The 27,204-nt window shown below is 40.1% G+C and overlaps 1 protein-coding gene across 1 annotated transcript; it reads left to right on the forward strand.

Annotated features, from left to right (window-relative positions):
- Window positions 1-1,105: 1,105 nt before the first annotated feature.
- On the forward strand, window positions 1,106-20,803 carry dyrk2 (dual-specificity tyrosine-(Y)-phosphorylation regulated kinase 2). The gene is made up of 7 exons (XM_079654555.1): window positions 1,106-1,239; window positions 13,443-13,537; window positions 15,243-15,561; window positions 16,288-16,451; window positions 17,375-17,764; window positions 17,853-17,943; window positions 19,115-20,803. The coding sequence occupies exons 1-7, from the start codon at window positions 1,200-1,202 to the stop codon at window positions 19,759-19,761; spliced, it is 1,746 nt and encodes a 581-aa protein (XP_079510681.1). The 5' UTR covers window positions 1,106-1,199; the 3' UTR covers window positions 19,762-20,803.
- The last annotated feature ends 6,401 nt before the right edge of the window (window positions 20,804-27,204 follow it).

Raw genomic sequence — 27,204 nt, forward strand, 5'->3', positions numbered from 1 at the left:
TCCAAGCAGCCAACACAAACACAAACCCAAGCTGAAGCACATTTAACGTCTCTTCTTCACGCTTTCTGGGACTTGTAGTTACAAATGGCTGCTGCTTGTCGTCGTTAGCATCATCAGTGTTGTTGCTATGGTTACCTACAGTTTGATAAATGCAATATGTTTGTAAAGAATAATAAAAGGCTTTTAGAAGATCCATGGTGAGTTTGATTGTGTTGGGGGTGTTTTAATGGTACTTTTTGACATCCTATCATATTTACATTGTATTCTAAATGTATAGTCTCCAATCACATTTTGGAGGCTAATATTGTACTTTTTACTTCACTACTATAAAAACACATGATACACGTATTTGAAGTAAACTGGATCCATCTTGATGAATAACAATATACAATCGCTATAGAATTATGAAGTAATTGGCTCCATATTAGCAAACTATAAGTTAAAATGCTCTTACATGAATGTGTTGTTGATAAAACTGAATAATAATATGTATTAATACTCTGAAAATAGCTATCGTGCTCATTTACAAATGTGGTTGAAATTAAATAGCCTATATATGCAAATAGCCAACAGTGAATTTATTTCATATTAAATTGGGATACATATTTGTTTAAATGTGAAATATTATGATGTGCAATGCCTTTGTTTAACATGCTGCTGTAATGAAAACTCGTCACTTATTAAGTGTTCTTAATGTAAATAATATTACATGTAAATTAAATTAAATGTAAATTAAATAAATGTAAATACAATTAAATTGGGATAATTTTTTTCTGAATTATCGTATTTTCTGTTATGCTATGGACAGGCTGGCACTAATGTACATTTTCAAAGATATTGATGTGACTGTTATTTTTGTATATTGATTGTTGTGCTTTTATTTAGGTCTTAATGTGTGCATAATATGTATACATGTGTCTCTATATAGGCCTACATATGCAAATATATGCAAATATGTATATAGGGGCCTACCTATATATATATATATATATTGTGGGAAACGGTATTTCGATTTTACACAAACTGAAAGATTGACAATAAAGTTGACTGACTTTTTGACTTGATATATATTTAAATGTAAGCTCCAGGGGATCGGAAAGAGGAGGGGGAAGGGAGGAGGAAGAGGAGGAGCTGCTGGAGGAAGAGGAGGAGGAATCCTGTCCGTCTGAGTCCAGAGGAGAGGGATAGGAGCGGCCGCCATGTTAACCAAGAAGCCCGGAACCTCGGTCCTCCCGACGGGTAAGCACAGCCTCTGTACCCGGCCTTAGGGCACCTAAACCTGGGTAGAGTCAAGGGGAGACACCGCTGATCCCCCCCCGGTTCTCATTTAAAAATACAACGTAAATGTGAACGTCATACGTCGGCAGCGGATAAAAACACTCAAGGGGAAGCTAGGATATAAACAGTATATATATATGCCTCTGCTTGTTGTGACGTTATGTGTTATTTTTATGTTATTTTAAAAGAAGCAGTAATAAGTAGAAACACAAAGCCGTTTTCCTGCCCTGTGTGTCGGGTTTATTTTTAACAGATGATAAGTGACAGCAGCTATCCGAGGATTTATAAAGAGCTGGAGGCGGGGCTCCGGTCATTCCTATATGTGGCGCTTTGAGCCAAAATGGCTGACCGTGGAGAGCAAAAGTACCCGTACATGGGCCCACGGAGCATGCGCAGTTGAGTTTTCTAGGACATTTTTAAAGAGAAAAATATAATTAAATAAAAATCAACATAAACGGTAATTATATGAAATAAAAATGTACATTAGACGCAAGTATATACAAAGGACATATATCACTAGAGTATCTAAATAATAAACAATATAACGAAAATATGGAATAAATTGAATACTAAAAAAGATCACAACTTATATTTACAACTTTAGAGCCTAAAATCAAATAAGGGCTATAAAAGTATTTGTAGCACTGTAGGTAGTTTATTAAAAACAACAATACGCTTATTTACAGACGTTTCTTTCCCAATGTAAGTCAATAATGGGGTATTTTTGGACCCGGTGTCTGACACGGAAGTTGTAGTACCACCGTTTGACCACTACGAAAATCAGCTTCATTGAAATGCACTTCCTGGGGCTGTGGTGTGTTTACTGCCTGTATTTCACTTGATAATACTGCTTTATTACACTATTACATCTCTGTTTGTCTCCTGATTTCCATTAATAGGAGTTTTTAGCTTCTTTGTGTCATGTTAGATGCGTTTTTTTGTGTGTGTTTTTCTCGGTTGCTGAGTACATTTCTGGCCTCCAGCTCGACAGACAGAAATAAAGCTTCAGTTCAGTCAGAGGTCAGCTAAATTCTCTTTGGCTGTTTTTAAAGTCAGTACAATGTGTAATAATGGTGGTAATATAGCTCTCAGTTCTTTAAAAAACACCCTTTGTTATTGTATTAGCTTGACAGACATGCTAATGCTGCTATGAGGCTATTATAAGTTAATAATCGTGCTGTAGCTTTGTGTTAGCTTGTTGGTTTACAGCTTTATTACATCGATTTAACCCTTTTTAAAATAGGTTTTTAGCATGTTCAATGGTATTTATAAAGTGCTGTGGTGCATTATCATCATTTAAATGTAAATATATAATGTTTATTTGGTTACAGTCCGTTTGTATTTAGCAGTTATAGCCTAAGGCTGCAACTAATGATTATTTTGTGCTCAAAAATCTTGTTTTGATCAACTAAAATCCTTAAAAACACAAAATGTAGTATTCAAAATGGTATATAACAAAAAAAGCAGTTATTTCTCTCATTTGTGAGACAAAGAAACACACGTTTTCACAGTTTTTGCTTGAGAAAGGACTGAATTTATAATGAAATATTGAAATACATATGCTTATTGCTTTTCTGTCGATTTATTGGCAGAGCTCATATTATACGTCAGTTGTATATTATTGTTCTAGTGATAAATAACAACAAATGGAAGCTATGTGTGCTATATTTTAATGTTGAAATCAGCCTAAATAATCCAGTGTCAGTCAGGCTGTTGTACCTTTGTGTAATAACAGGAATACAGATTAAAATGTGATATATTGACGATGCTTTAAATTTAAATTGTAGGTAAATGTGATTCAAACTAATTGTTCCTTGCGTCAATTGTAAGACGAGCTGTAATTCCCCGCCTTTAGGTAGCCTTAGCTAGCGCTGATTCAATTAAGTGGATTGGATTCACCTTACTTATCGATTCAAAGTGCAGTTTAGCATCTTAACAGCAGTGCAAACACATCAATTAGTAGATATAAATAAGATATTATATATACGGTAAGCAGTACATTTATTCAGCAGGAAAGTATACAGCTGGAAGAATGATACGAATACAGAGTACCCTTTAAATCGGATTGGAAAAGTGTTTAAAATATTTAAAAAAACAAATCAAAATTGATTGGTTGTTTTTTTTCAAAATATATATAATTAAAGATTAATTCTTGCATATTAATCAATGATTTTAATCAGTTCTATTGTAGTTTGTATATTGGTTATTGGGTGTAAATGCTTGTAGATACTACTCAAGAGAAAAATGAAGCATCCAGACTGCCAAAACAATCAGAGCCGCGCCTCTTTTTGGGAGATATAAAACCAAAAATATCCTACATGTGTCCCAATTTCACTCAGATATTTGTACGCCTATATTCCAGACGTTTGTTTTACATGTCTAAAAATAATTTGGCGACGTTTGCAGTTAATCTGTCTGCCTGTCTCCATTCATTTATTATCGTAGCTCAAAGAATAGTATTTCTAATTCTAAATATTCAGAATACTCATACATGTGCAGATTTGAGCATTATTAGCTAACTGCTTACAATCGTCTTCCTTTACTCCACTTATTAATGAAGTCTTTACACACTTTTTTATCTTGGTTTTTATCATGAAGTGAAACAACCCGTCCATGTTGGATGTTGCCCTCGTGTCCGCAGCACTAAAGGTTACTTACAATTCCTTATCTTTGTCCGTGCAATCTGTCTAGCCGTTGGTTCATTTGAGCTGTTGACAGTTTGTGACCTCAGGCTGCAGTTTTTCCATTTTGTCACCAGACTTTACAGCAAACTATTGTCAATCCTACATTTAATGCACTAATGTTGACAATAACCGACCAAATAGCCGTTAGATATCCACCAAAAACAGCCAATTTCATCACAAATATTGAGTAAAAGAGATTTATTTGGGCTGTTTTTGTCCCCAGAAGCATCCAACCTCTTCTTAATAGGTTACTTGGTTCGTTGCAAGTAATCAAACATTGTTAATCTAGACGGAAAATGTAGTGTTTAGGTTTACTACCAAGTGAATTTGCATAACAGTCACAAAAAAAGAAGTGCAGAAATATATAAATAAAAGACATGTATTCAGTCCTAAATGAAACCGTCTTTTTAATATGTTCTCATCATAATCAAACTAGCTAAGCTTCACCCATAAAACTGCTTTTGATAGGTAAAACAAATCCTAGAAAGCAGATAAAAAGTGAAGAAACCTGTTTTTATCACTTTCATTTTAATCCAAGGAGCCCTTCTTCCTTAAAAGAAACCACCCGGGATGTTGATGCATACAGACACAATTTAACAACCTCTAAAGCCCTTAATGTGAAACACACGGAGGCCTTTGCACTCCTGATTTCACTTAATGCCGTTACAGTGGGAACACGACAACGTCCAATAAAAACCAGAATCAGAAACCTCTCTGTACGGCCCAAACTGACCACGATGAAGCAAAAGTAAAAAGAAAGAAATATGCATAAAATCACGGATAATTCTTAGTAGGGCTGCACGATATTGGAAAAAACTGACATTGCGATATGAAAAAATACAGGAATTGAAGAAAATCGGGTTTTTTTTTGTCCGCAAGCCATCCTTTCTTGAACTTGAATATTATACAATTGGTATTTTTTTAACTATATTTAACCGGATGAAGGATTTTAGTCACGGACGTCTGGATCTTAAGTTATCGGAGCAACGAGCTGAGCTAGCGCGGTTAGCCTGCTGTGATTGGTGGTTTGCTGTCAGTCACTCAAATGCCCCTGACATCAGAGCCGCGCGAGTTTTCCTTTTGTAGCAAGCGGCAAAAGAATTGTAACATGACGTGTTTGAGTTCATTTGCCAACTTGATATCGCACGTCCTAAAAAAATTAATAAAGAAATCTATTTTTTTTAATAAATAAATAAATTGCACGTCCTGCGATTATCGTAACAACCCGATATATCGTGCAGCCCTAACTCTTAGTATGAAGCAGTGTGATAGCAGCCAGGGGACACTAGTAGAAGTGGAAATATATATTGCATTATTTACTGGTTTATTAAATTGAATTGTCGAACCAAGCAGCCAGTAATAACACTAACTATAATGCTGGATAGACAGCTATTGCACATCAGAGGTGTTTTAGTGTTTGTGTGTATTATTATTATTTAGCTGTCTTGAAAGAAAAGAAACAACATGTTTTGTGATGGAAATCTGTCTGGAAGTCATGAACGAGCGGTGGAAACGTTTTTGGAAATCTGGAATAAAAGGCTTGGACAATTCATGCACACGTCATGGACAATCTGTGGAAAGGTCACAGGAAGGTCAAATCTGGCCTAAAATACTGAACAAATCTGTGGAAAAGCCTTCAAAGTGTTTATGAACCTTGTGTTTATTATTATATTTCTGGTAGACTAATTAGAGTATATTTGTTACATTTTTTAATTTGTTTAATAGAGAAATTCTGACCCGGTGAGTCTGATTTTATGGGCCTAATAAACGTGGAAACTCATTGAATTTGACTTTTTGCTATTTCTAGGCGCGTAAAGTAACTTGACAACAATCACATGTTTACTTGTTTTTATTATTATTATTTATAAAGTTATGAAAAAGTCACGGAAATCTGGCTTAAAATACTGAAAGAAATAATTGAAAAGTAAATCAATCAACGAATTCTCCACTCTGAATCAGCTTGTATCTGTTCTGCAGGACGTCAGGGCGTGTTGAGTTTCTCCGGCTGCAGTCTGAGCTTCACATGAGAACATGTATTGTGTGTGTATTCATTTAAATACATGCAAACATCATGATGTTGTTAACCTGTACAGCTCCCACTTTGAATACAGTATTTACCATATTCCATGATATCTCACATATATATATTATCCTTGTTTTTAATTCTTAAATAGCTTTTATAATAATTGTGTTATGGTGTCTTTGTTTCCACCATATACACCAAAGCCTGTGTGAGCCGACTTAATAAAACCGGTTCTAATCAGACGGCGGTCGTAAAAACGTTTAAAGACGTAATTCCCCGGAGGGTTTCCGACCCGCTGAGCTCACGTTGCTGCTGCAGATTTCCCCCCCGCTCCAAATCCTGTCGAGCAACATGCCGGGCGCTCTGACATTCCCAGTTTGGTGTCGGGTTCGCATTCACCACCGAGCTTTCCACTCTGCGTGTGTCAGGAATACCGCGTGTGTCCCGTACAGTGCAGAGTACAGTATGGTTCTGTGGAGGAGCGAGAGGCCTCGGGGAGGAACTGAGTTACAGCCGGAGACACACTGGAGCTTTTCAATGGTTCCTATCTCAATCTTTATTTATTTATATAGCACATTTAAAACCACCTCAGTTAAAGGTCCCGTGTCCTGCTTCTCCGGTTAGTACCCGCCCCCTTGTGTGTGATGAAGGTTGTTCTGCATGTAAACGGTCTGCAGAGTCAAAACCCTCAAAGTACCCCCTGTAGGAGTAAAACTCTAACCCAGAGAAGACCTGTCTATGCTGCCCCAGAACGCCTCGTTGGACATTTCTCTGTTTCCATTGTTTGCTTCCTGGGTATGTGACGTGTGAACACCCAGATCAACAACAAATGACCGGATTGGCCCAAATGGACCAATCCTTGGAGCCCCTCAGACACCAGGGTCCCTTGGTTAACTAACAGGGAGTCCCATTGACTTGCATAGAGCTCCCTGGTTGGTAATAGACGAGTTGGGATGGCGGAGAAATGCTCTCCTCAGACCCATTCTCACAGCGTTAGAAACCTTTTTCTGACTCAATATCAAGCCACACTTATTGTTTTTACTTCGGCTGTGAGTGTTTGTGTGCTCAGGATGAGTTTCGCTTGTTCCCGCTGTATCACCGACCCGGAAACCTGTCCGCCCCTCGCAGCAACGAGCCTCGCAACGTCCCGACCAATCAGAGCACAGTGGGCTCACAGCAGTGGTTCTCAACATTTTTCTGTCAGGCCCCCCCTTTGGAGAAAAAAAAATGTCGGGCTCCCCCAACACAAGTCAGGCTCAGTGGCCAACACAAATAGTGGGGGTGCTGTGGGGTAGCTTGACGCTTCATAGAGGGTGCTCAAACATTTAGGGTTTCCCATTAATGTCCCGGTCGCTACAGTTGAATGTTCTACTGCATCACTCCCCACGCATACACACAGTGTACCCGCGACTGTTACAACGAAGGCTCGATAATCAGCTCACGGCATACAGGTGTAAGCAGGGGTAAAGTGCTATCTTTATAGGTGGTGTGTGGACCTCACATAGGGGGGTCCGGGGGCAAGCTCAACACCCATTTGAAACAGAACTGTAAACAGATTTACTTTTTCTTTATGGATATTTTACAAATCACCCTTTTAAACTTTGTTATTTTTTTACTGTCATATAGTATGTCATACCTGTTTTTAATTTATTCTCTTATTTATTTATAACTATAATGATCATATAAACGTGTGCCTCGGAAATAATTGGAGCTCCAACAAGGCGTGTAGGACAGAGAGTGAATACACATACTATACAGAGATGCTGTTTGAGAAACCTATGTGAGTTTGGAACATTGAACAATGTAAATCTATTCTAGTAGACCTCAACAATGGAACTATGATCAGTAGAAATGGCCATGACATGAGACCTTTAATAATTAATACAAATCTCAACATGTTATGTTCGACTAGTGTTAAAAGCCAGATGCTTTTTAAGCTGAGATATAAACAGTTCAACAGACTGAGCGGTTCCTATAGTCATGAAACACCTGGGAAAGTCTTTATCGTTATTGACAGGCCTGAGACGTTCTTCATGCAACCGTCAGAAATGTCCGGAGCTTATATGAAACATTTCAGAACATTTGGTAAAGAAATGTCATAACAATTATGAAATATGTCTGAAATTTGTGTAAAAAAAAAAAAACGACAATTAAAATAAAAGTCTTCCAAAATAACGTGAAAAATGACGGATAATTATGAAAGTTATAAAATAAAATACAGAGAAAAGGCATGCTAGAGAAGGCTTGGACCAGTCATGGAAAAGCCATCAAAGTGTTTATGAACATTGTGTTTATTATTATATTTCTGCTAAACTAATTAGAGTATATTTGTTACATTTTTTTATTTGTTTAATAGAGAAATTCTGACCCGGTGAGTCGGATTTTTTTCGTGGTCATAATACATTTGGAAACTCATTGAATTTGACTTTTTGCTATTTCTAGGCGCGTAAAGTAACTTGACAACAATCACATGTTTAGTTGTTGTTATTATTATTATTTATAAAGTTATGAAAAAGTCACGGAAATCTGGCTTAAAATACTGAAAGAAATAATTGAAAAGTAAATCAATGAACTAATTCTCCACTCTGTGAATCTTATCTGTTCTGCAGGACGTCAGGGCGTGTTGAGTTTCTGAGTGAAGCCTCACAGGAGAACATGTATTGATTAGGTGTTCTTTTACGTAGATCTTTGACAGTGAGAGTGTGTGAGCAGGATTACAGATTAGAGGCAGACCATCTGTCAGTCTAACCCATGGATGTATAATAAGAACTAGGGGTGTAACGGTTCACAAACATTTCGGTTCGGTACGTACCTCGGTTTTTAGGTCACGGTTTGGTTCGGTACATTTTCAATACAGCAGAATTTTTTTTCCACAAAATATTAAATATATATATTTTTGAATTATTATTAAACTGAATATTCACTCAAATAAATTCAAAATATAATAAAATAAACATTAAGGTGCAGCATTTCGATGAACTGAAATAATCTGTATTTGAACTGTACTGTACTCGTACCTCAGCAGCCAGTTTGACATTAGGACTTGCTTGTCATTGTGTTTTCATGTTTGTTTAAAGAAAGATGAACTTGTCCTCATTGCTTGCTGAAAGGGCAGATCTGCTGGCACTAACAATGTCTCCTATTGTGGAGAACACCCTCTCTAGGGACAGAGGTAGCAGATACAGCCAGGTAGTGCTTTGCTACCATGGCAACATAAGGATATTTAGAGTTTGTAATAGCTTTGGCTCGGTCTGAACTTGTTGCGAGTGGTGGAGGCTTAAATGCTAGCGGGAGTTGGGTTTGCACTTCAGTCTTTTTTCTTTTGGTACCGGTGATATTCACGTTCGGGTGATGCCTTTTGAAATGAGTGTGCACGTTTGATGTATTGCCACGTAACCAATTTTAGTTGAACAATGCCGACAAACAGCTTTGGTTCGGTCCACCTGTCTTTGTCCGTCATCCTTGTACGTAACTGCGAAACCAAGATGTTCCCAAACCGGAGACTTCAATGATGCTGGAGGATTTTCGAGCTCAACTTTATCTGCGTTTGCAATTTCGACAGTTCCTCAAATTACTGACTAAATTTGAACGCATCCCTGTGACCAGCTCTCATAGTTTGCCTCTCGTCCAATGAAATGACTTGCTCGCTCTGACGCGTTGAACCCAATGTGAGCAAATTACTCTGAACGCTGCGACGCAGAACCTGAGATTACTTCCAAGAAGTTGTTCACGTTCTCAATTTTTACGTTTAACGTTATATTAGTTCGGTACACTTCGGTACACACGTGTACCGAACCGAAGAGCCCGTACCGAATCATTTCGGTACGTATACCGTTTCACCCCTAATAAGAACTGGAGGCCTCGTTCATTCCTATGAGAGCTGCTCATTGGCGCATGAAGACAAAATGGCTCAGAGAGCGAAACGTCACGAAAGTATTCATATAATCATATGATCCGTTCTTATTGTGCATCCATGGGTAAAGGTAAAACTCATTTAGTACTGAACACGTCACGTGAACGTGCCGGGCGGCGCGGTTCATAATGCAGAGGGAAATAACTCTCAGAATAACGTTATTAGCACATTTTACAGTTTGAGGAGCGGATGTTTTCAATAAGGGTTATACAAGTGTTCATACTTGGTAGTTTATTTAGTTAAAAAACAATTATCCAACGAGTTACAGACGTCTCTTTCCCAATGTTAGTCAATGGGAAAATGTGTTTCCGGGCCCAGCGACTGATACGGAAGTGTAGTACCGCCGTTTGGCCACAACGAATACTTTCCTCGGAGTCCGGCGCACTTCCTGGGGGCTTGGGCTGCGGTCAGATAATCAAAAAATCACCTCCTGAGTTCTAACCCTATCGTCTATTCCTTGACCTCTGAGTGAAACGTCAAGGGGTTAAGGGATAGTGGATAGGAGAATTCAAAAGGAGAAGAGACACTTTAGAGAACTACTTTAAGTACTTTAAAAGTACTTTAGAGAATCCGACTGCACTTTCACTATCCGACGTGTTTATGATGTGCCAGCGGACGTCATTGTGTGCGTCTGCTGCTGTGGGGAAACTATGGAAACTACAGTTTTCTATACAGAGGACTACAACATGGATGTTTAATAAGAACGAGGGACTCATCTAGAGACTCTGCACCGTGCTCTGATGCTGTTGCTTTTTGCTTTATGAACAACAGAGAAACATATTCTTCATGACCAAAGTTGGAATTGAAATAAAAAAGGAAAGTGAAACTTCTGCTCGTCACCCTTTCCCTCCGGTCCACATTAATACAAATGATCCCAATACGTATGATTGTATGAAAAGATCTTAAAATCAATACAAATGTATTTATTATAAACATTAGTCTTTAACACCTATCACTGTGTATATCACCATTCAAACATCTTTTAAAAGTTGAACAGACCCCACACAGCTCAGTGAAATGTTGACTTTATTTGATCATTTCAGTAAAAACTAACGTTCATATTTCTCTTTTTGATTATAATACTGATGAACGTTCAAAACAAAGCATTTTGGCAACTTACCACATACGTTTTAAAAAGCTTAATAAGCACCGTTACTTTCATGATATAATTTCTCCTTCATAATCGGTTGTTTCTGTGAACGGCCGACTGTTGAGTGACGGCAAATGCTGCGGCTGCAAGGCATTGTGGGGCAGCATCTTCTCCTCTCCTTTCGGTTAGGGAGGTCCAGTGGTTCCTAAGCTAAAGGAGGTTATAAAGGAAGTTTGAAACCTCCTTTCCTTTCATCTAGAGAATTCGAAAGGGCACTTATCATGGCTGCCACTGAGGGACTTCCGGGTCATTTCACTCCGTTAGGAAGGTTCCTGCTAAATGAACTATTCGACTGCAGCCTTGGTCTAACCTGCACGAACTCTGGAGGAGGGACGGTGGCCTGTGAGGGGCAAACCAACACTCCGGTGTAAAACATGTCCGAAAAATCATTTAAATAAATACCAGGAAAATATATGAATTTTTTTTTAGAGAAGCGTACATAAAAAATACCAGAAAATGATGTTGAGAAAGTCAAAACATTATTTAAGGAATACCAGAAAAGAATGTTAAAATATGTCGTTTTTTTGGTTCCCATTAAAGGGGAAACACTGAGTGTGTCCTGTTTACCTTAAAGAGAGAGTGTTGAGAGGCTCCGTCTGAAGTAGAAGCCGATTTAGACGAAGGAAAGTCGGTCAAAGTTCGACACGTTTTATCACTCAGGATTAAGATAATGGTCCTCTGTGACCTCTGACCTTTAACCCCGCTGTGTTAACCTCACAGGAGAGGAACAGAGCTGAAGTAGGACTAAATGGTAAATAATTGCAAAAAAAATGTGAAAGTCAAAACAATTATGCTAAAGAATGTTAACAAAAAAATTCAGGAAATAATGTAAAAACATATCAGAAAAATTATGTAATGCGTCTGAAATTGATGTAAATAGAAGTCAGAAAATGATACGAAAAGTCGTCCAGAATAACGTGAAAAATTACAGAAAATTATGTTAAAGAAATGTCAGAAAAATGTCAGAAATAATACAGAAAATGTCGGACAATTATATGAAAATTTGTCTGAAAATTAGGTTGAAAAAAAGTCAGAAAAATCATGAAATACTTTTGAAATAATGCAACAAAAAAAAATCAGATGAAAGCCATCAGAAAATAACATGTAGAAAAGTCAGAAAATGACATATAAATCTCTGAAACGTATATTAAAAAGCCCCTTATGAGGCTCGGGGGTTAAACCTCACACGCACGTTTAAAAATAGCTTTCCCGTATGGAGGGACGTAATAACATTATCAATAATCAGTCGGTGTAAACACTTGTAATCTGTCCCTGATTATCTCTTTCTACGAACACACTGAGAGGCTCGGACACTTTCCAGTATTTTAGGATCTCGACATGTTGCTGATGTGTGCGTTACGTAACCCCCCCCCCCCCCCCCCCCCCACGTGTCATGTGACCTCCGGTATGTTGGAGGAACACATCTTGTTCTCTGAAGGCTCTCTCCACTCGCCCCACGGAGGAAAATACTGCTAACAAACACCATGATTTCTACTTTTTTAATACTTTAAATGAATCAAGTCTTTGTTCTGAGCGGTTATCTAATCTAAAAGCTGGATAATGCAAATCAATAAAAGACGTGCTGTCCCCATTTATATGTCCATTCATAATCAAGCATATAATTTACTGGCATTCGGAGTAAAATGCAAATGTTTCCTTTGTACTGTGAACCTTTGCACACTGCTCTGATGAGTACATGCATGCATAATGCTATATACAAAATACTAGCAGGAAATGATTATGGAAAAGTGACAGAAAAATTCCGAAAATAATGAGAAAAATACCAGAAAGTTATATAAAAATGCATAAAATAAAGAACACAATTAAAATAATTATATGTATGTATAATACTACCACTTTTCAAATGTAAAAGAAAAAGAAAATTATGTAAAAATTACAATTTCGTTTTTTTAAATGTCAAAAAACGGTGTGCAAATCGCAGAAAATTATGTAAACAAATGTCAGTAAATAATGTGAAAAATATCAGAAAAGAAAAATCAGAATATAAACAATTAAATGAAAAATGTGGTCACAAATATTCTTCTGAAATTGGTGTAAAAAAAGTCCGGACAAGTTTCCCAAAAGAACGTGAAAATGATAGATAATTAGGTAAAAATATATGTCCGAAAAATAATGAAATATGTCAGAAATAATGGGACAAATATTAGAAAATCATATAAAAAATGCAAACATAAACAATCAAATACAAATTGTGGTCAGTAAGAAATTGCAAAAAAATAACAAATGTCAGTTTTTCTTTTTCGTGTCAGAGTTTTCTGTTTTTATATAATTGCCTCGCGTGTTGATCTCCGTCCCGTCCCGTCCACATCCCCTCAGGCTCATCACCAATAGACAAACCAAACCTAACCTCCCTCTCTGTTTCTATGTTTCCAGGCAAAGTGGGCGAGCCGGTCTACTCTCCGGGTCTCAGCGGCTCTCAGACAGCGTCTCCTGTCGCCCTGCCGAGACTCCGAAACCACAACCTGACGGTACGAAAACACACACACACACACACACACACACACACACACACACACACACACACACACACACACACACACACACACACACACACATCCTTTACTCGAGTAGAAGTACAGATACTCTGGTGAAAGTAGAAGTACTGACTAAACTCTTTACTCAAGTCAAAGTAAAGAAGTATGGGCTTCAAAATGTACTTCAGTAATGTGTGTGTGTGTGTGTGTGTGTGTGTGTGTGTGTGTGTGTGTGTGTGTGTGTAGAAGGTGAGCTGCAGTTAGCACGTTAGCTGGCGGTTAGCATGCCGTTAGCGCTCTGTGAAGCTAAGAACAGCAAATCTCTGTCAGCTGTGTAGCGCCGTGGCTAATAATAGCACGCTGCTCCTAGATACTTTAAACAGCTGATTGGTTTATAGGCTGCTCTGAAGGACACACACACACACACACACACACACACACACACACACACACACACACACATAAAGGACTAATGGTATAAAAGGAACTCAGCATTTATTATTTACTCTGTTTACCTTCAGAGTTAGCGTTAGCATGGTTTTACCAGGAGATATTACCATGGAGGGTTTTATTTATTTAGCAGCTTTTAGTGAGCCTAAAAATATCCCTAGTTTTCCCAGCAGTAGTGTCAGTGATGTTAAAATAATATTTACAAGGAAAACATTTTACATTTATGATTAATTCATTTCCTGATACCAATGAACAAATTGTATTTTTTAAACAATGGCCCCCAGCTTTTCAATTTGGCTTTCGCTGTGCTATATCGTTTTTATTTATTTAAAATGATATTTATTTAGTCATCAGTGGATAAGTTATCAAAATATATAATATATATTGCTTGCAGCACTTGTCTTTTGAAAGCACACAGCAAGACAAACACAGGTGTGTGTGTGTGTGTGTGTGTCACACGGTGTTGTCAGGTGAGGGAGGAGCCAACTAGCTCTCATATGTCACTGTTACTACTGACAACACACACACACACACACACACACACACACACACACACACACACACACACACACACACACACACACACACACACACACACACTGTTTGTCTTTGCTTCAATTTCATCTCTTGACTCACTTCCCTATTTTGACAACTTAATCCTCTCAATTAATGATTACAACACACACCACTTAAACACACAATGACTGTGTGTGTGTGTGTGTGTGTGTGTGTGTGTGTGTGTGTGTGTGTGTGTGTGTGTGTGTGTGTGTGTGAAATCCCATTGAAACGGGCCATGCTGCCTTCAGGGTCCATCACAGAAATACGACATCCCTATACTCCATATCAAACAAGAACAGGGTTGACATAATTATTCACTTCAAACAATTCAGACCGTACTAAGTGCTGCTGCTTCAGTTAAACCCTTAAGTTAAGTTAAACCCTTAAGTTAAGTTAAACCCTTAAGTTAAGTTAAACCCTTAAGTGCTACTTGGTATAAGAAACACAGGGTTTTTCAGAATCAGGTTGATCACCAGGTCGGTGGACACGTACGAGGAATTTGACTTGATGTCGTGGTGCGTACATCAAAGTAAAATAAATAACAGATAGAGAACTATTTTAAAACTATAATAACAATAAAAAATAATAAACCATATATTGCTCTCTCTCTCTCTCCCTCTCTCTCTCCCTCTCTCTCTCCCTCTCTCCCTCTCTCTCTCTCTCTCTCTCTCTCTCCCTCTCTCCCCCTCAGGGAGGCTCTAAAGCTGGGATGTCGGAGGCTCTGTCCTCTCAGGCGTCTCATCTTCACGAGGAGAACAGCAACAAGCGAGCGGTTCTGACCTCTCAGCCCAACGGTCTGAACCCCGTCGGCTCCTCGAGGCCCGGAGAGCGACCCGATCGATCCGATAGACCCGATAGATCGGACCCCCGGCTGGGCAGCGCCGCCTCCAACAAGTCAGCTGACGGGAAGCTGAAGCTCTCCGCTGCGCTGACCCCAGATCAGGCCATGAAGCAGTTTATGGCCAAGATGTCGACGCTGGAGCACCACGAGGTGTTCAGCTACTCCGAAGGTGAGACACACACACACACACACACACACACACACACACACACACACACACACACACACACACACACTTACACACACACTTACACACACACACACACACACTTACACACACACACACACACACACACACACACACACACGATATATACACACACACACACACACACACGATATATACACACACACACACACACACACACACACACACACACACACACACACACACACACACACACAGAGAGGATATACATGCACACACACACACACAGAGAGGATATACACACACACAGACACACACACACACACACACACACACACACACACACACACACACACACACACACACACACACACAGAGAGGATATACATGCACACACACACACACAGAGAGGATATACCACACACACACACACACACACACACACACGTGCACACACACACACACACACACACACACACACAGAGAGGATATACACACACACACACACACACACACACACACACACACACACACACACACACACAGGATATGCAGACAAGTTGTTTTTTAGTGATGGTAAAGTTAAATATCTGTTTCCTTGTATGAAGGTAAACATGTCGGACTTGATCAGACATTAGTATTATCGTATGTTTAAACTAAAATATAAATAACCTCAAGGTCAAACTATCCCGTACTTTATTCTGTTGCTAAGGAACTGTTGTAGGAACATATATATTTTCTCCTCAGTTTATTTCGTGGGTCCGAACGCGAAGAAGAGGTCGGGGGTTTTGGGCGGAGCCAACAACGGCGGCTACGACGACGATCAGGGATCCTACATCCACGTTCCCCACGACCACATCTCGTACCGCTACGAAGTCCTGAAGGTCATCGGCAAGGGCAGCTTCGGACAGGTACATGAGCTAGTGATGTTGGATCCTACTTAACATATTTGAATGTGTGCAAAGAAACGTTCAAGATTTTGAGAAAGATCTTGAAAATATAAAGAACATTTTTCCATTTGTCTGAGTGTACGAGTGTTTGAATGGTAAAAGCAAAATGTAAAGAGATTTAGTGAAGAAATGATTTTGTACAAGGACGATATCTCCTTATCGCTCTACATAGATTAAAAATGTTTTGAGTGAAATCAGAAACACTTTTTAAATCTGGAAATATTCCCAAAAAAGTTCAGCCAAACGTTAATATAGATATTTAGGTTTTCTCTTGTACATTAGTCAGTGTTTCCCATACATTGATTTATTTGTGGCGCCACAATTAAATATGGTCCGCCACAAATGGATCTCATAAAAAACTTTTTTTTTTTTTATTCTTTTTTTTTTGTTGGTGCTCTGATGGATAGTGAGGTGGGCTGATGATCGGAAGGTTGCGAGTTCAAATCCTGCCTGGAACACCAGTTGCCCTTGAGTAAGGCACTTAGCCCTCGGTTACTCCAGGGAGAATGTCCTTGTGATTGGTCACTGTAAATCGCTTTGGAATAAGGCGTCTGCTAAATGCCTGAATTGTAAATTATATTTTTGGGAGAATAAACCCCACGGACCCTCAACTCAATGTCTCACTCATTAACAACGAAACACAGAGCAACAAGAACGTTGTCTACATTAGCCATGAACTCGCATGTATTTTCTTTTTTGAGGGGGGGTGGATGCGTGGACCACCCGAAGAGGTTAAGGGGCCTCTGGCTTTTCTTTTTTTGTGCGGTGCCCCCACCAATAGAATCAAATTCTGTGAAACCCTGTTAGTCACGAACGATGTCTGCTGGTCCCAGTAGGATCTGAACTGATGATTGAACGTGTTTCTCCTCCTCTTCCTCCCCCAGGTGGTGAAGGCCTTCGACCACAAGTCTCAGTCCCACGTGGCTCTGAAGATGGTCAGAAACGAGAAGCGTTTCCACCGGCAGGCGGCGGAGGAGATCCGGATCCTGGAGCACCTGAGGAAGCAGGACAAGGACTCCAGCATGAACGTGATCCACATGCTGGAGAACTTCACCTTCAGGAGCCACATCTGCATGACCTTCGAGCTGCTCAGCATGAACCTGTACGAGCTCATCAAGAAGAACAAGTTCCAGGGCTTCAGCCTCCCGCTGGTCAGGAAGTTCGCCCACTCCATCCTGCAGTGTCTGGACGCGCTGCACAAGAACCGCATCATCCACTGCGACCTGAAGCCGGAGAACATCCTGCTGAAGCAGCAGGGCCGCAGCGGCATCAAGGTGGGAGGGGGTCCAGAGACCGGGGGGGTTTGTGCCTCTCAAGGTGTGTCCATGCGTCTGTTAAATGAACTTTTCTGTCTCTCTGCAGGTCATAGATTTTGGATCGAGCTGTTACGAGCACCAGAGGGTTTACACCTACATCCAGTCCCGGTTCTACAGAGCGCCAGAGGTCATTCTGGGTAAGAAACACGAGCGGCAAGCCGGCTTTAATTCACATCAAACATATTAACTTCCCTTTTTCTTCTTTTGCCATCTTTAGTTCTTTGAGCCATAAAACCACAATTGTACTTTGGGAATTAAAGCCTATGCAACTTTTACATGCACGAAAACTATCGGAGAGGGAACCCCCCCCAAAAAGCAGAATAGGGCCCGTTTTTAAAGGATGCTTTTCCTGAAAGTTTTTTGACGGTTTGATCTAGATCAGTGGTTCTCAACTGGTGGGTCGCGACCCAAAAGTGGGTCGCGGATGTGTGAGTGAAGAAAAAAAAATTGAATTTTTTTTTTTGGGGGGGGGGAAGTCAAACTTTTATTTTGAAGGCCCGATTTTCTAACGCTGTGCATGCAGTCGGCGTTGGACTGGAAGTACCGGAGACCATAAACGGTTTTGAAAGCTTCTGTCACGTAGTGATCATCTTCTCAATAAAATATCTTTGCTGATGTTTTTCCGAGTCTTCTGGCCAATCAGAATCAAGATTGTTGCCGGAAGTCCCCACGGAGAATAACTTTGCGGTAGAACTATTCTTTCTACATCCATGGGTACAACTTCAGATAAATGAACACATAATGAAATATGACCCCCGGCTTGATGATTGACAGGTCACAGAACAATGGGGGCTATCTACCCTTACCCACAATTTAAAGTAAGCCACACAGACTCTCTCCTCTTTACTCTTCTCGCAGCAAGCTGTCAGAACAAAGTGAAAAACAAACAATGGCATAAAATATTATTAATATGTCGGGTAGTAATAGATTTATTTATTTTCTTCTCAGAGTGTACCAGAATGGGTAGTTTATATGTTAGTATTTCTAAAAATCTCCTGGGGGAGAATCCCTCCAGACCCCCCTGCTGGGGTTGGGTTTCCAGCACGTGTGCCTTTTTATGTTATACAGTTCAGCTTTGATTCCATCATCTCATTAAACCTTTTTTAAAGCATACTTTAGTTCTGTGAAGGGATATATGCACTGTACTTCACTTTCTATGCTGCAAAGCGTATATATTACTGCACGATGTTTTGTTGAATAGATTTGAGTGCTTCAAAATGTTGGGTCGTGATCTATTGACTAAATAAAAAGTGGGTCCCTGACCAGTTGAGAACCACTGATCTAGATTCTTCCCCTCTCTCTCCTCAGGCTCTCGGTACGGGATGCCGATCGACATGTGGTCTCTGGGCTGCATCCTGTCGGAGCTGCTGACGGGTTACCCTCTGCTGCCGGGCGAGGACGAGTCGGACCAGCTGTCCTGCATCATGGAGCTGCTCGGCATGCCGGCCCAGAAGCTCCTGGACGCCTCCAAGAGGGCCAAGAACTTCGTCTCCTCCAAAGGTTACCCGCGATACTGCACCGTCACCACGCTGCCCGACGGCACCACGGTTCTCAACGCGGGGCGATCGAGGCGAGGAAAAGTCCGAGGAACGCCGGGAAGCAAAGAGTTCAGCACGGCGTTGAAAGGATGTGACGATCCGTTGTTTCTTGACTTCCTGAAACAGTGTCTCGAGTGGGATCCGGCGCTCAGAATGACTCCGAGTCAAGCGTTGAGGCATCCGTGGCTCAGGAGAAGACTCCCCAAACCACCGACGACAATGACGGCGGGGATTTCTGATAAAACGCCCGTCGGGAAAAGCGCCATAACCTCCATTTCCAAACTCGCTGCAACAACCACTTCCTCCACCACCGTCTCCGTCTCCTCCTCCGCCAAAACCAGGACTAATTTGGCGGCGATTACCGACGCCAACGGGAACATTCAGCCGAGAACGGTGCTGCCGAAACTGGTCAGCTGAGAGTGAACGCACCCCGAGGGATTGAAATAAAGAAAGTCCAGTTTTTGGAGGAGTTTCTCTAAACGCTGGAGACTAAGCGTCGTCTGGGTTTTAGGCTGCGATGTGAAGCCTCGCTCTGGAGGGTAAACCGGGGTGCGTTCAGAAAAAAAGAAAAGACTCATTGTGAGCGAGCAGCGAAACAGGAAGTGACCACACGACAATCACTCTGTAGCTCCAAACACTCAAACACATCACAAAACATGGTGCTGACGGAGGGAACAAGGCTTTTTTAATGTTTTTAACACAGAATCTATTTAGTGATTAATCGACACCAAAAACTACTTTTTATCCTCTTAGTCTTACAAGGTCATATCTGCGGACAGTAATATTTAACGTGCTTTACTTACAAACAAAAGTCTGATATTTCCTTGTAAAACTAAAATAATCTTTGTCTCGTCATATCTTTATGAAATCCTCTTTTGTTACGCTTCAGTTTGGGGCATTTGTTCGTACTTTTAACTTTAAAAAAATACACAATTAAATCCAAACTGAAGCATCTACGTGTTAGCTGGCTAACGATCTTAGCTAGCTGTGTTAGCGTGCTAGTTTTGTGCCTGTCAGCTGGCTAATAACCACGGGTTAGTTGTTAGACAGCTTTATATTTGTGTTTAGGTGTCACTTTAATACCTTTTTACGAACTTTGAAATCAGTCAGCGAGCTCCAGCTGGCTCACTGTTTGCCTTGTTTGGCAGTCTGGTGGCTAGCCTTAGCCTTTTGTTAGCCATAGCCTGTTAGCTCTCCACTGCCCGGCCTTACGAAGCACAGATTATTTCATGTCGTTTTATTTTCTGGAGGTTAGCAGAAAGAGAGAAGACACAGTACGCTCTGGTGAAGTATTTTGTCCCCTCTTTGATTCTCAAATCTGATTCTTTAAGGAGGCAAAATGGCTGAAGGGAAGCAAATGGAGAAGGAGGAGGAGGAGCTAAGTTTTAAATAACGTTAAAATCTAAAGGGCTCTGATACAAACAACAACAACAACCGAAGTCTGGATGATAAAACTGTGGCTGCAGAACGAGCTGAGATTATAATGAAACAAAGTGAATTATTTCTGATCCAGGAAATGTATATTAATATATTTAACCAGTCGTGAAAGCAAGGATAAAGACAAGGCATTGTGAGTTTAAAAGGAGGCGGGCGAAGTGTTGAGAATAGAAAACTAAGATATGGTTTATATTTAACATTAAGAAAAACAAGTTTTTATAAGCAGGAAAATTATTTTATAATTCTCTGAAATTTATAAAATGTTTGAGGTAAAGTTACCTATTTAAAAAAGTGAATACCCGGCCTAAGTAAAACAAAAAATCTGCCATTTAAAATATTTTATTTACAAGAAAAAAATCCCACATTTCTGTTAAAATTATCTAGAAATTCAAGAAATAAATCAAATGTTAAGTCTCAAATAATGACATGTTCTCCGCCCTGGCCTTTGGAATGATTTGTAACCGCATGAACCCACATTGGATCAGAAAGCTAAAACAAGAGAAGATCATTCAGGATCCATTATTAGTACTTGAAATGATATAAACCGGAAAGAAAAATGAATAATTATCCAAGCAAAATCCGCTAATTAAAGTTCAGAAGCAGACTTCCAGACACACAGAAATCCCCAAATATAAGTATATATAAATACTTTGCATAACGTCTCAACACAGAGCCGTTAATAGTTAGTCGTTAATCGATGAAATCAAGTCTGTTTCGCCGTGTCTGAATGACGGCGGCGTGTCTGAATGACGGCGGCGTGTCTGAATGACGGCGGCGTGTCTTACGACGGGTCTTTGTGTAACCGGAGCCGTGAAGCAGATTTAGCCTGAAGGTAGAGAAGAGGTCAGCTGTTTATATCCTCACATCATTAAGAGTGAAGCAGGAGATTCAGACGAGGACATTTTTATTTGGATAAAAAGCCTCGTGACGGAGAGGGACGAGGCTCTCGTTTCAATTCAGGGTTTCAGGGAGAGGACTTAGACCCTAAACATATCCACCACACTTCACATCAAATGATAGTGTGTAAAGGGCTCCAGTCCCATCAGCGTGTGTTGTTGTGATACAGCGTTTTATGGTGTCAAAATGTGTAGAAAGTTCACACAGATTGTTGCTTTAAATTCAATACAAAAGGATTAAAGGGGTCTTATAGACACAAATATAAGATTATAAACGTGTAGAAAATGAAAAGCACCACTCAGCTGTCACACAATAATAATTTGTTAAAATGACCTGCATAATCAATCAAACAATACTTCAATTAAATCAACATAGAGAAATGAAAGCAGTTCAAAGACTGAAAGGATGCACGCAATTAAAAACGTAAGCAGTTTTTTTACGGAAAATGCAAATGAATGTTTGTGGAACTAATTCTGCATAGAGAGCGTAATTGAATTACATTAAATGAACACATATTGTTACGTACAGAAATCACCCTGCTGCTATTTCCTGATGTGACTGGACCCCAGATATATCAAGTACTTATACACACAAGTACTAACAGTACACAGTGTGTGTACATCAGAAAAACTGAAGAAAATGGAAGAAAAAAAAATAGTGGAAATGTAATAAAATAGATCCAAAATATTTGCTTCAAAGGTCAAACGGATCTATCAATGTGACGGGGGGGGGGGGGAGTTATTTATTTACTACAACTTTAATTAATATTTATTAATCTACATATTTACTACGATGTGCAGTTCATACTTGAATGTGTGTGTTGTATGTAGCAGTGTGTGTGTGTGTGTGTGTGTGTTGAGAGTTTTTTTTTCTTAAAGCTTGTTCCCTCACACACACAAACACAGATGTACCTGAACGCACCACAGGAAGTGGACAAGGAGGAAGAGGAAGTGACGTACTGTAGCACAGACGATGTGAAACACACAGACACACACTACCTGCTCTGATGTTTTCCTGTTTGTTTTCTAAGGATTTGATTGGTTGGTTGGTTGATTGTGTTTTTTAATTTTTTTAACCTTTTTTTAGGAGAGTGCTGAGAGTCGTAACTTTGTGCCTTCGGTATCTAAACGCCATGACCACGCCCACCCAACACACACACACACACACACACACACACACACACACACACTTATGACACATTGTATCTTTGGTGCCACCTCTTGCGAAAACCCTGCGTTCTGATTGGCTCCTGCTTTTTTATGCTCTGAACTCTACCTTGCAGCAACAACAACATGGTTCTGTTTCAAACTCAAATTAAATAATACATAAAGGATTTACATTGAAAATAAATAATACAACAGCGTTTGCCCTGATCAATTTGGGTTAACAAACATTATTTTTAACTGGGAACCCCAAATAGGAAAAGACAATACATATGATAAAAAAATACTCAAGGTAATTGTAAGGTGTATCTTTGATCAAATTCTAACCTAAAGGGTCATAACTAAAAATGGCTTAATTAAGATTTGAACCGACTATCATAGGTTTTAGTAAAAAAAAAACATGAATTCAAGAAGGTTACGACTTCAAATAATAGTTAGTACCTTATTGTTTACAGAGCTAGCAGAGCACGCTAACGCACCAACAACAGACTTTAGCTTTAAACTGAATAACACTAACATCAAGTGTGTGTGTTTGGGTGGTGTATTCAACATGGCCGCACAATGTACAGACACATATCAGCCAACTGTCGCCTCGAGCCTGACGCCTGCTGACGATAGGGCTAAGCTAACACTAGCCGAACGACCGCTAGCGTCCCGCCGCTAGCCGCTGCACTGACAGTGAAGCTAACACTAGCCTACCGCTAACTGACTGCTAGTAGCACAGAGCAAGTTTATACCTGCTAGCTGTTAGCATTGATGTGGTTTTTTAATAGTTTGTAGGGATGCACCGATTGATCATTCTGGGCTGATGTTTTTAATAATACTCTGGTTTATTCATTTGTGCCACGGTAACAAAGTATTCTTCTTTGTTATTTAGCATTTTATCACTCCATCTTGCGATGAGCACAATGTCAATCATACTAGTTTATGAAACAACCTTTACTACTAGATGTGCCAAGGCCAATTCCAGATGTGGAAAATGAAGTGTTATCTGCGTCTAGCCTCAAACATGTAATCGACGCAACACAACATCGGCCCCTGCCACCAGTTAGCATCTTATCTACCGTCAACAAGGCGAATATCATAGATGTGATATAAATTGGTGCATCCTGATTTTTTATTTTAATGTTGGTACCTCAGACTGCTCAGTTATCCTTGTTTTTGTTTATTATTGTTGTGATTAACACCCAGGGCATTTGGTTGAATCTACCAAAGTGCATTCCTTTACAAAGCTAGCTGCGAGCTAGCTGCACAAACACACAGATGGACGGAGAGGAAAGGCAACACATCTGCCTTTCAGACGGACAACGGAGATCATGTGATAGAGTTTTTGTTTTTTAAGATGTTTATAAGTAACAGGCTGCAGTCACACAGGAACATGAAGTTGAACTGACCTCCTGGTAGCATTTTTCTGCACACGTGTGAAAGCACCGGTAGCCTAACCAGCCTGCTAGCTCGTTATCACGCTAGCTAGGTAGCCTACTAGCTCGTTAGCCATTTTTGCTTCGATCGGGAGGTCTACGTTAGCCGCTGAAGATGCACTGTATTTCTGTGACGTTTGCCAGCTGGGTTTTATTGTGGATTTTATCTGTAAATAATGTGGGGAAATGTTTTTGGGGGGAGGGATGATGGGGGGGGGGGGGGTTTGAATGCGAGTTTTACATTGTACTGTATTTACTGTACAGAACACAGAAGTCGACACTTTTCTAGTGAGCCTTTGTTAAATTTTATTGTGGTGGAAAAAAATATTATTATTATTAATAAAACAATTTTATTGTTAATTTGTACTTATTGTTCTTTCGGTGTGTACAATCATTTTATACGGTGTTTCTGAATTTTGACGTATTTGATTAACAACCCTTTTTATTTCTATATAATTATTATACATTTCAGGGGGAATTCATGGTTTGTAGCTGCTATGCTAACGCTACAATTTTCAGCTAACAAGCTACATTTAAATAATTTTTAGCTAACAAGTTAAAGGAACAATGTTTATAGCTAACAAGCTTATTTTTTTAACTTGGCATTTCTTAAGAACATTAGCTTAAACTGTCAAGTTAGCTTACACTAGCTAACTGACATGAATCCATCCATCTTCTCCCGCTTATCCGTGGTCGGGTCGTGGAGGTAGCAGTCCCAGCAGAGAGCCCCAAACGTCCCTTCCCCTGGCCACATCTACCAGCTCTGACTGGGGGATCCCAAGGCGCTCCCAGGCGAGCGAAAAGATATAATCCCTCCACCTGGTCCTAGGTCTAACCCTCGGTCTCCTCCCAGCTGGACGTGCCTGGCATACTTGCCAACCTTGAGACCACAGAAATCGGGAGTATTTCAAAATGCAAAATGGGGGGGGGGGGCTAGTGGATCGCCGGAGCTGTTAGATTAACATTAACATGCTTATTGTAGTTCTAAGTGCACTGCCTTGCGGCCTGTAGCACCATCCTTGATGGAGCATATGTGTGTCATCTAAAAACAGGGATGCGAGACTTCAAAGGTCTTTTATTTTCAAACTCTACATCAAAATGTCCTGATTTTTTCTGAGTGACTAGATGGGATGTCTTGCTATCACCCTGGAGTGAAATGAGTCTTTGATACGGGACAGTTTTTGTTTTATTCTCATCTAAACACAGAGGGATGATTTGTTTGGACTCTACCGTAATGCATAGGATATTCGCGCACCGTAATATCACTTGCGGGCTGGCTTGACTAGGTTTTCCCGAGTGGAGGCTGGCTTGACCGCAGTCAGAGACTAGAGTAGTTGTCGATTCTTGTTCTGTTTTCTGTGATCTGCCTCACCCTCTCAGACTTTCAGTTGCGCGCTACTAAAGAGACGTGTTACCATGGAAACAAACAATGGTGTAGCTGTATTAAAGTCCGAGTGGAAACAGTCCTATGTAAATCTGATTTTGTCAGAAATCGGGAGAAATGCGGGAGAAATATGACCCCGGGAGGAAACCGGGAGAGGGCAATGAAATCGGGAGTCTCCCGCGAAAATCGGGAGGGTTGACAAGTATGCCTGGAACACCTCCCTAGGGAGGCGCCCAGGTGGCATCCTAACTAGGTGCCCGAACCACCTCAACTGGCTCCTTTCGACGCGAAGGAGGAGCGGTTCAACTCCGAGTCCCTCCCGGATGACTCACTGACCTTATCCACCCTGCGGAGAAAACCCATCTCGGCCGCCTGTATCAGACAGGGCCGTGGGAAGTAGGGGTGCTGAGTGTGCTGCAGCACCCCCTGGTGGAGGACAGGGGATCTACACTTCCACAAGATATAATACCAAAAAAAACGAATTTTCAGCCTTGATGTAACAACATTCATAATTAAGTAAAGATAACACCCTTTTTTCAACTCGGTTACATTTTCCATTTGCCCTGTATGATGGGCGCTGTAGGGATGAAAGTGAGGGATGTTGGCTTAGCAAGCGCCCGCAACTCACAGCCAAAGTGAGAGAGATAGAGAGAGGGGATACCGCGGGGATACGTTATCTCAGTGAGTCTCAAACGTTTTGATCACAATTTATGTAAACAAATATTTCCAAGGCACACCTTTATAATTATTAGGATAAATAAAAACAGGTTTGAAATCATTCCAATGTATAGCCTACTATAGGACAGTAAACCAAAAATATCGTTTAAAACTGGAGATTTAAAAATATGCATAAATAAATAAATGTTAACTGGTAAAATAAGATATGAATGAACAACACAAATAAAATAAGTTACATTTATTTGTTATTGGCTATGGTAGGTTATTGAAAATGTTCACATACTTATTTGATTAATAAAATGCAAACCGATCTGTTGTACACTCTAGATCAGTCGAGTAATTGGGCGCTCAAAGTGCACCAGATTGAAGCATTTGACTTTAAAATGTTAAAAAAATCTTCCCGAGAGGGCCCCCCGGACCCCCCTAGAGGATGTGAAGTCCACCCCTCCAATTAAAACATGTTATAATACTAAATAACTTTGAAGCCTTGTTATATAAGCTGTCCACCATGTCAATATGTTTCTCTTTTGGTAGTGTATTGGTCTTTTGCAGAGGTTTTTCATTGCCAGCTAAAATCTTGCCTTATAGGGCAGCACATTGGTCAGAACCAGCCCTGGTGTCATCCCCACAGCACCCCCCATTTGAAACATGTTCCCACGGCTATGGTATCAGACATCATATTTATTATTAAAAAAAAGATTTCAGTTCCAGGGCATAAAAAGAATGACATGGAAATGTGAAGAATAAAAGACCCACTACCCAATATTAACTTAAAGCTAAGAAATAACAAAATATGTTTTGCTAAACAGCTAATGCTAACGTGGTAATGTTACAGGGTTTTTTTTATTAGTAAAACATGCAGCGTTAGAATTTAGCCTGA

The sequence above is a fragment of the Notothenia rossii genome (assembly GCF_949606895.1).
Source record: "Notothenia rossii genome assembly, chromosome: 10".
Lineage (NCBI taxonomy): Eukaryota > Metazoa > Chordata > Actinopteri > Perciformes > Nototheniidae > Notothenia > Notothenia rossii.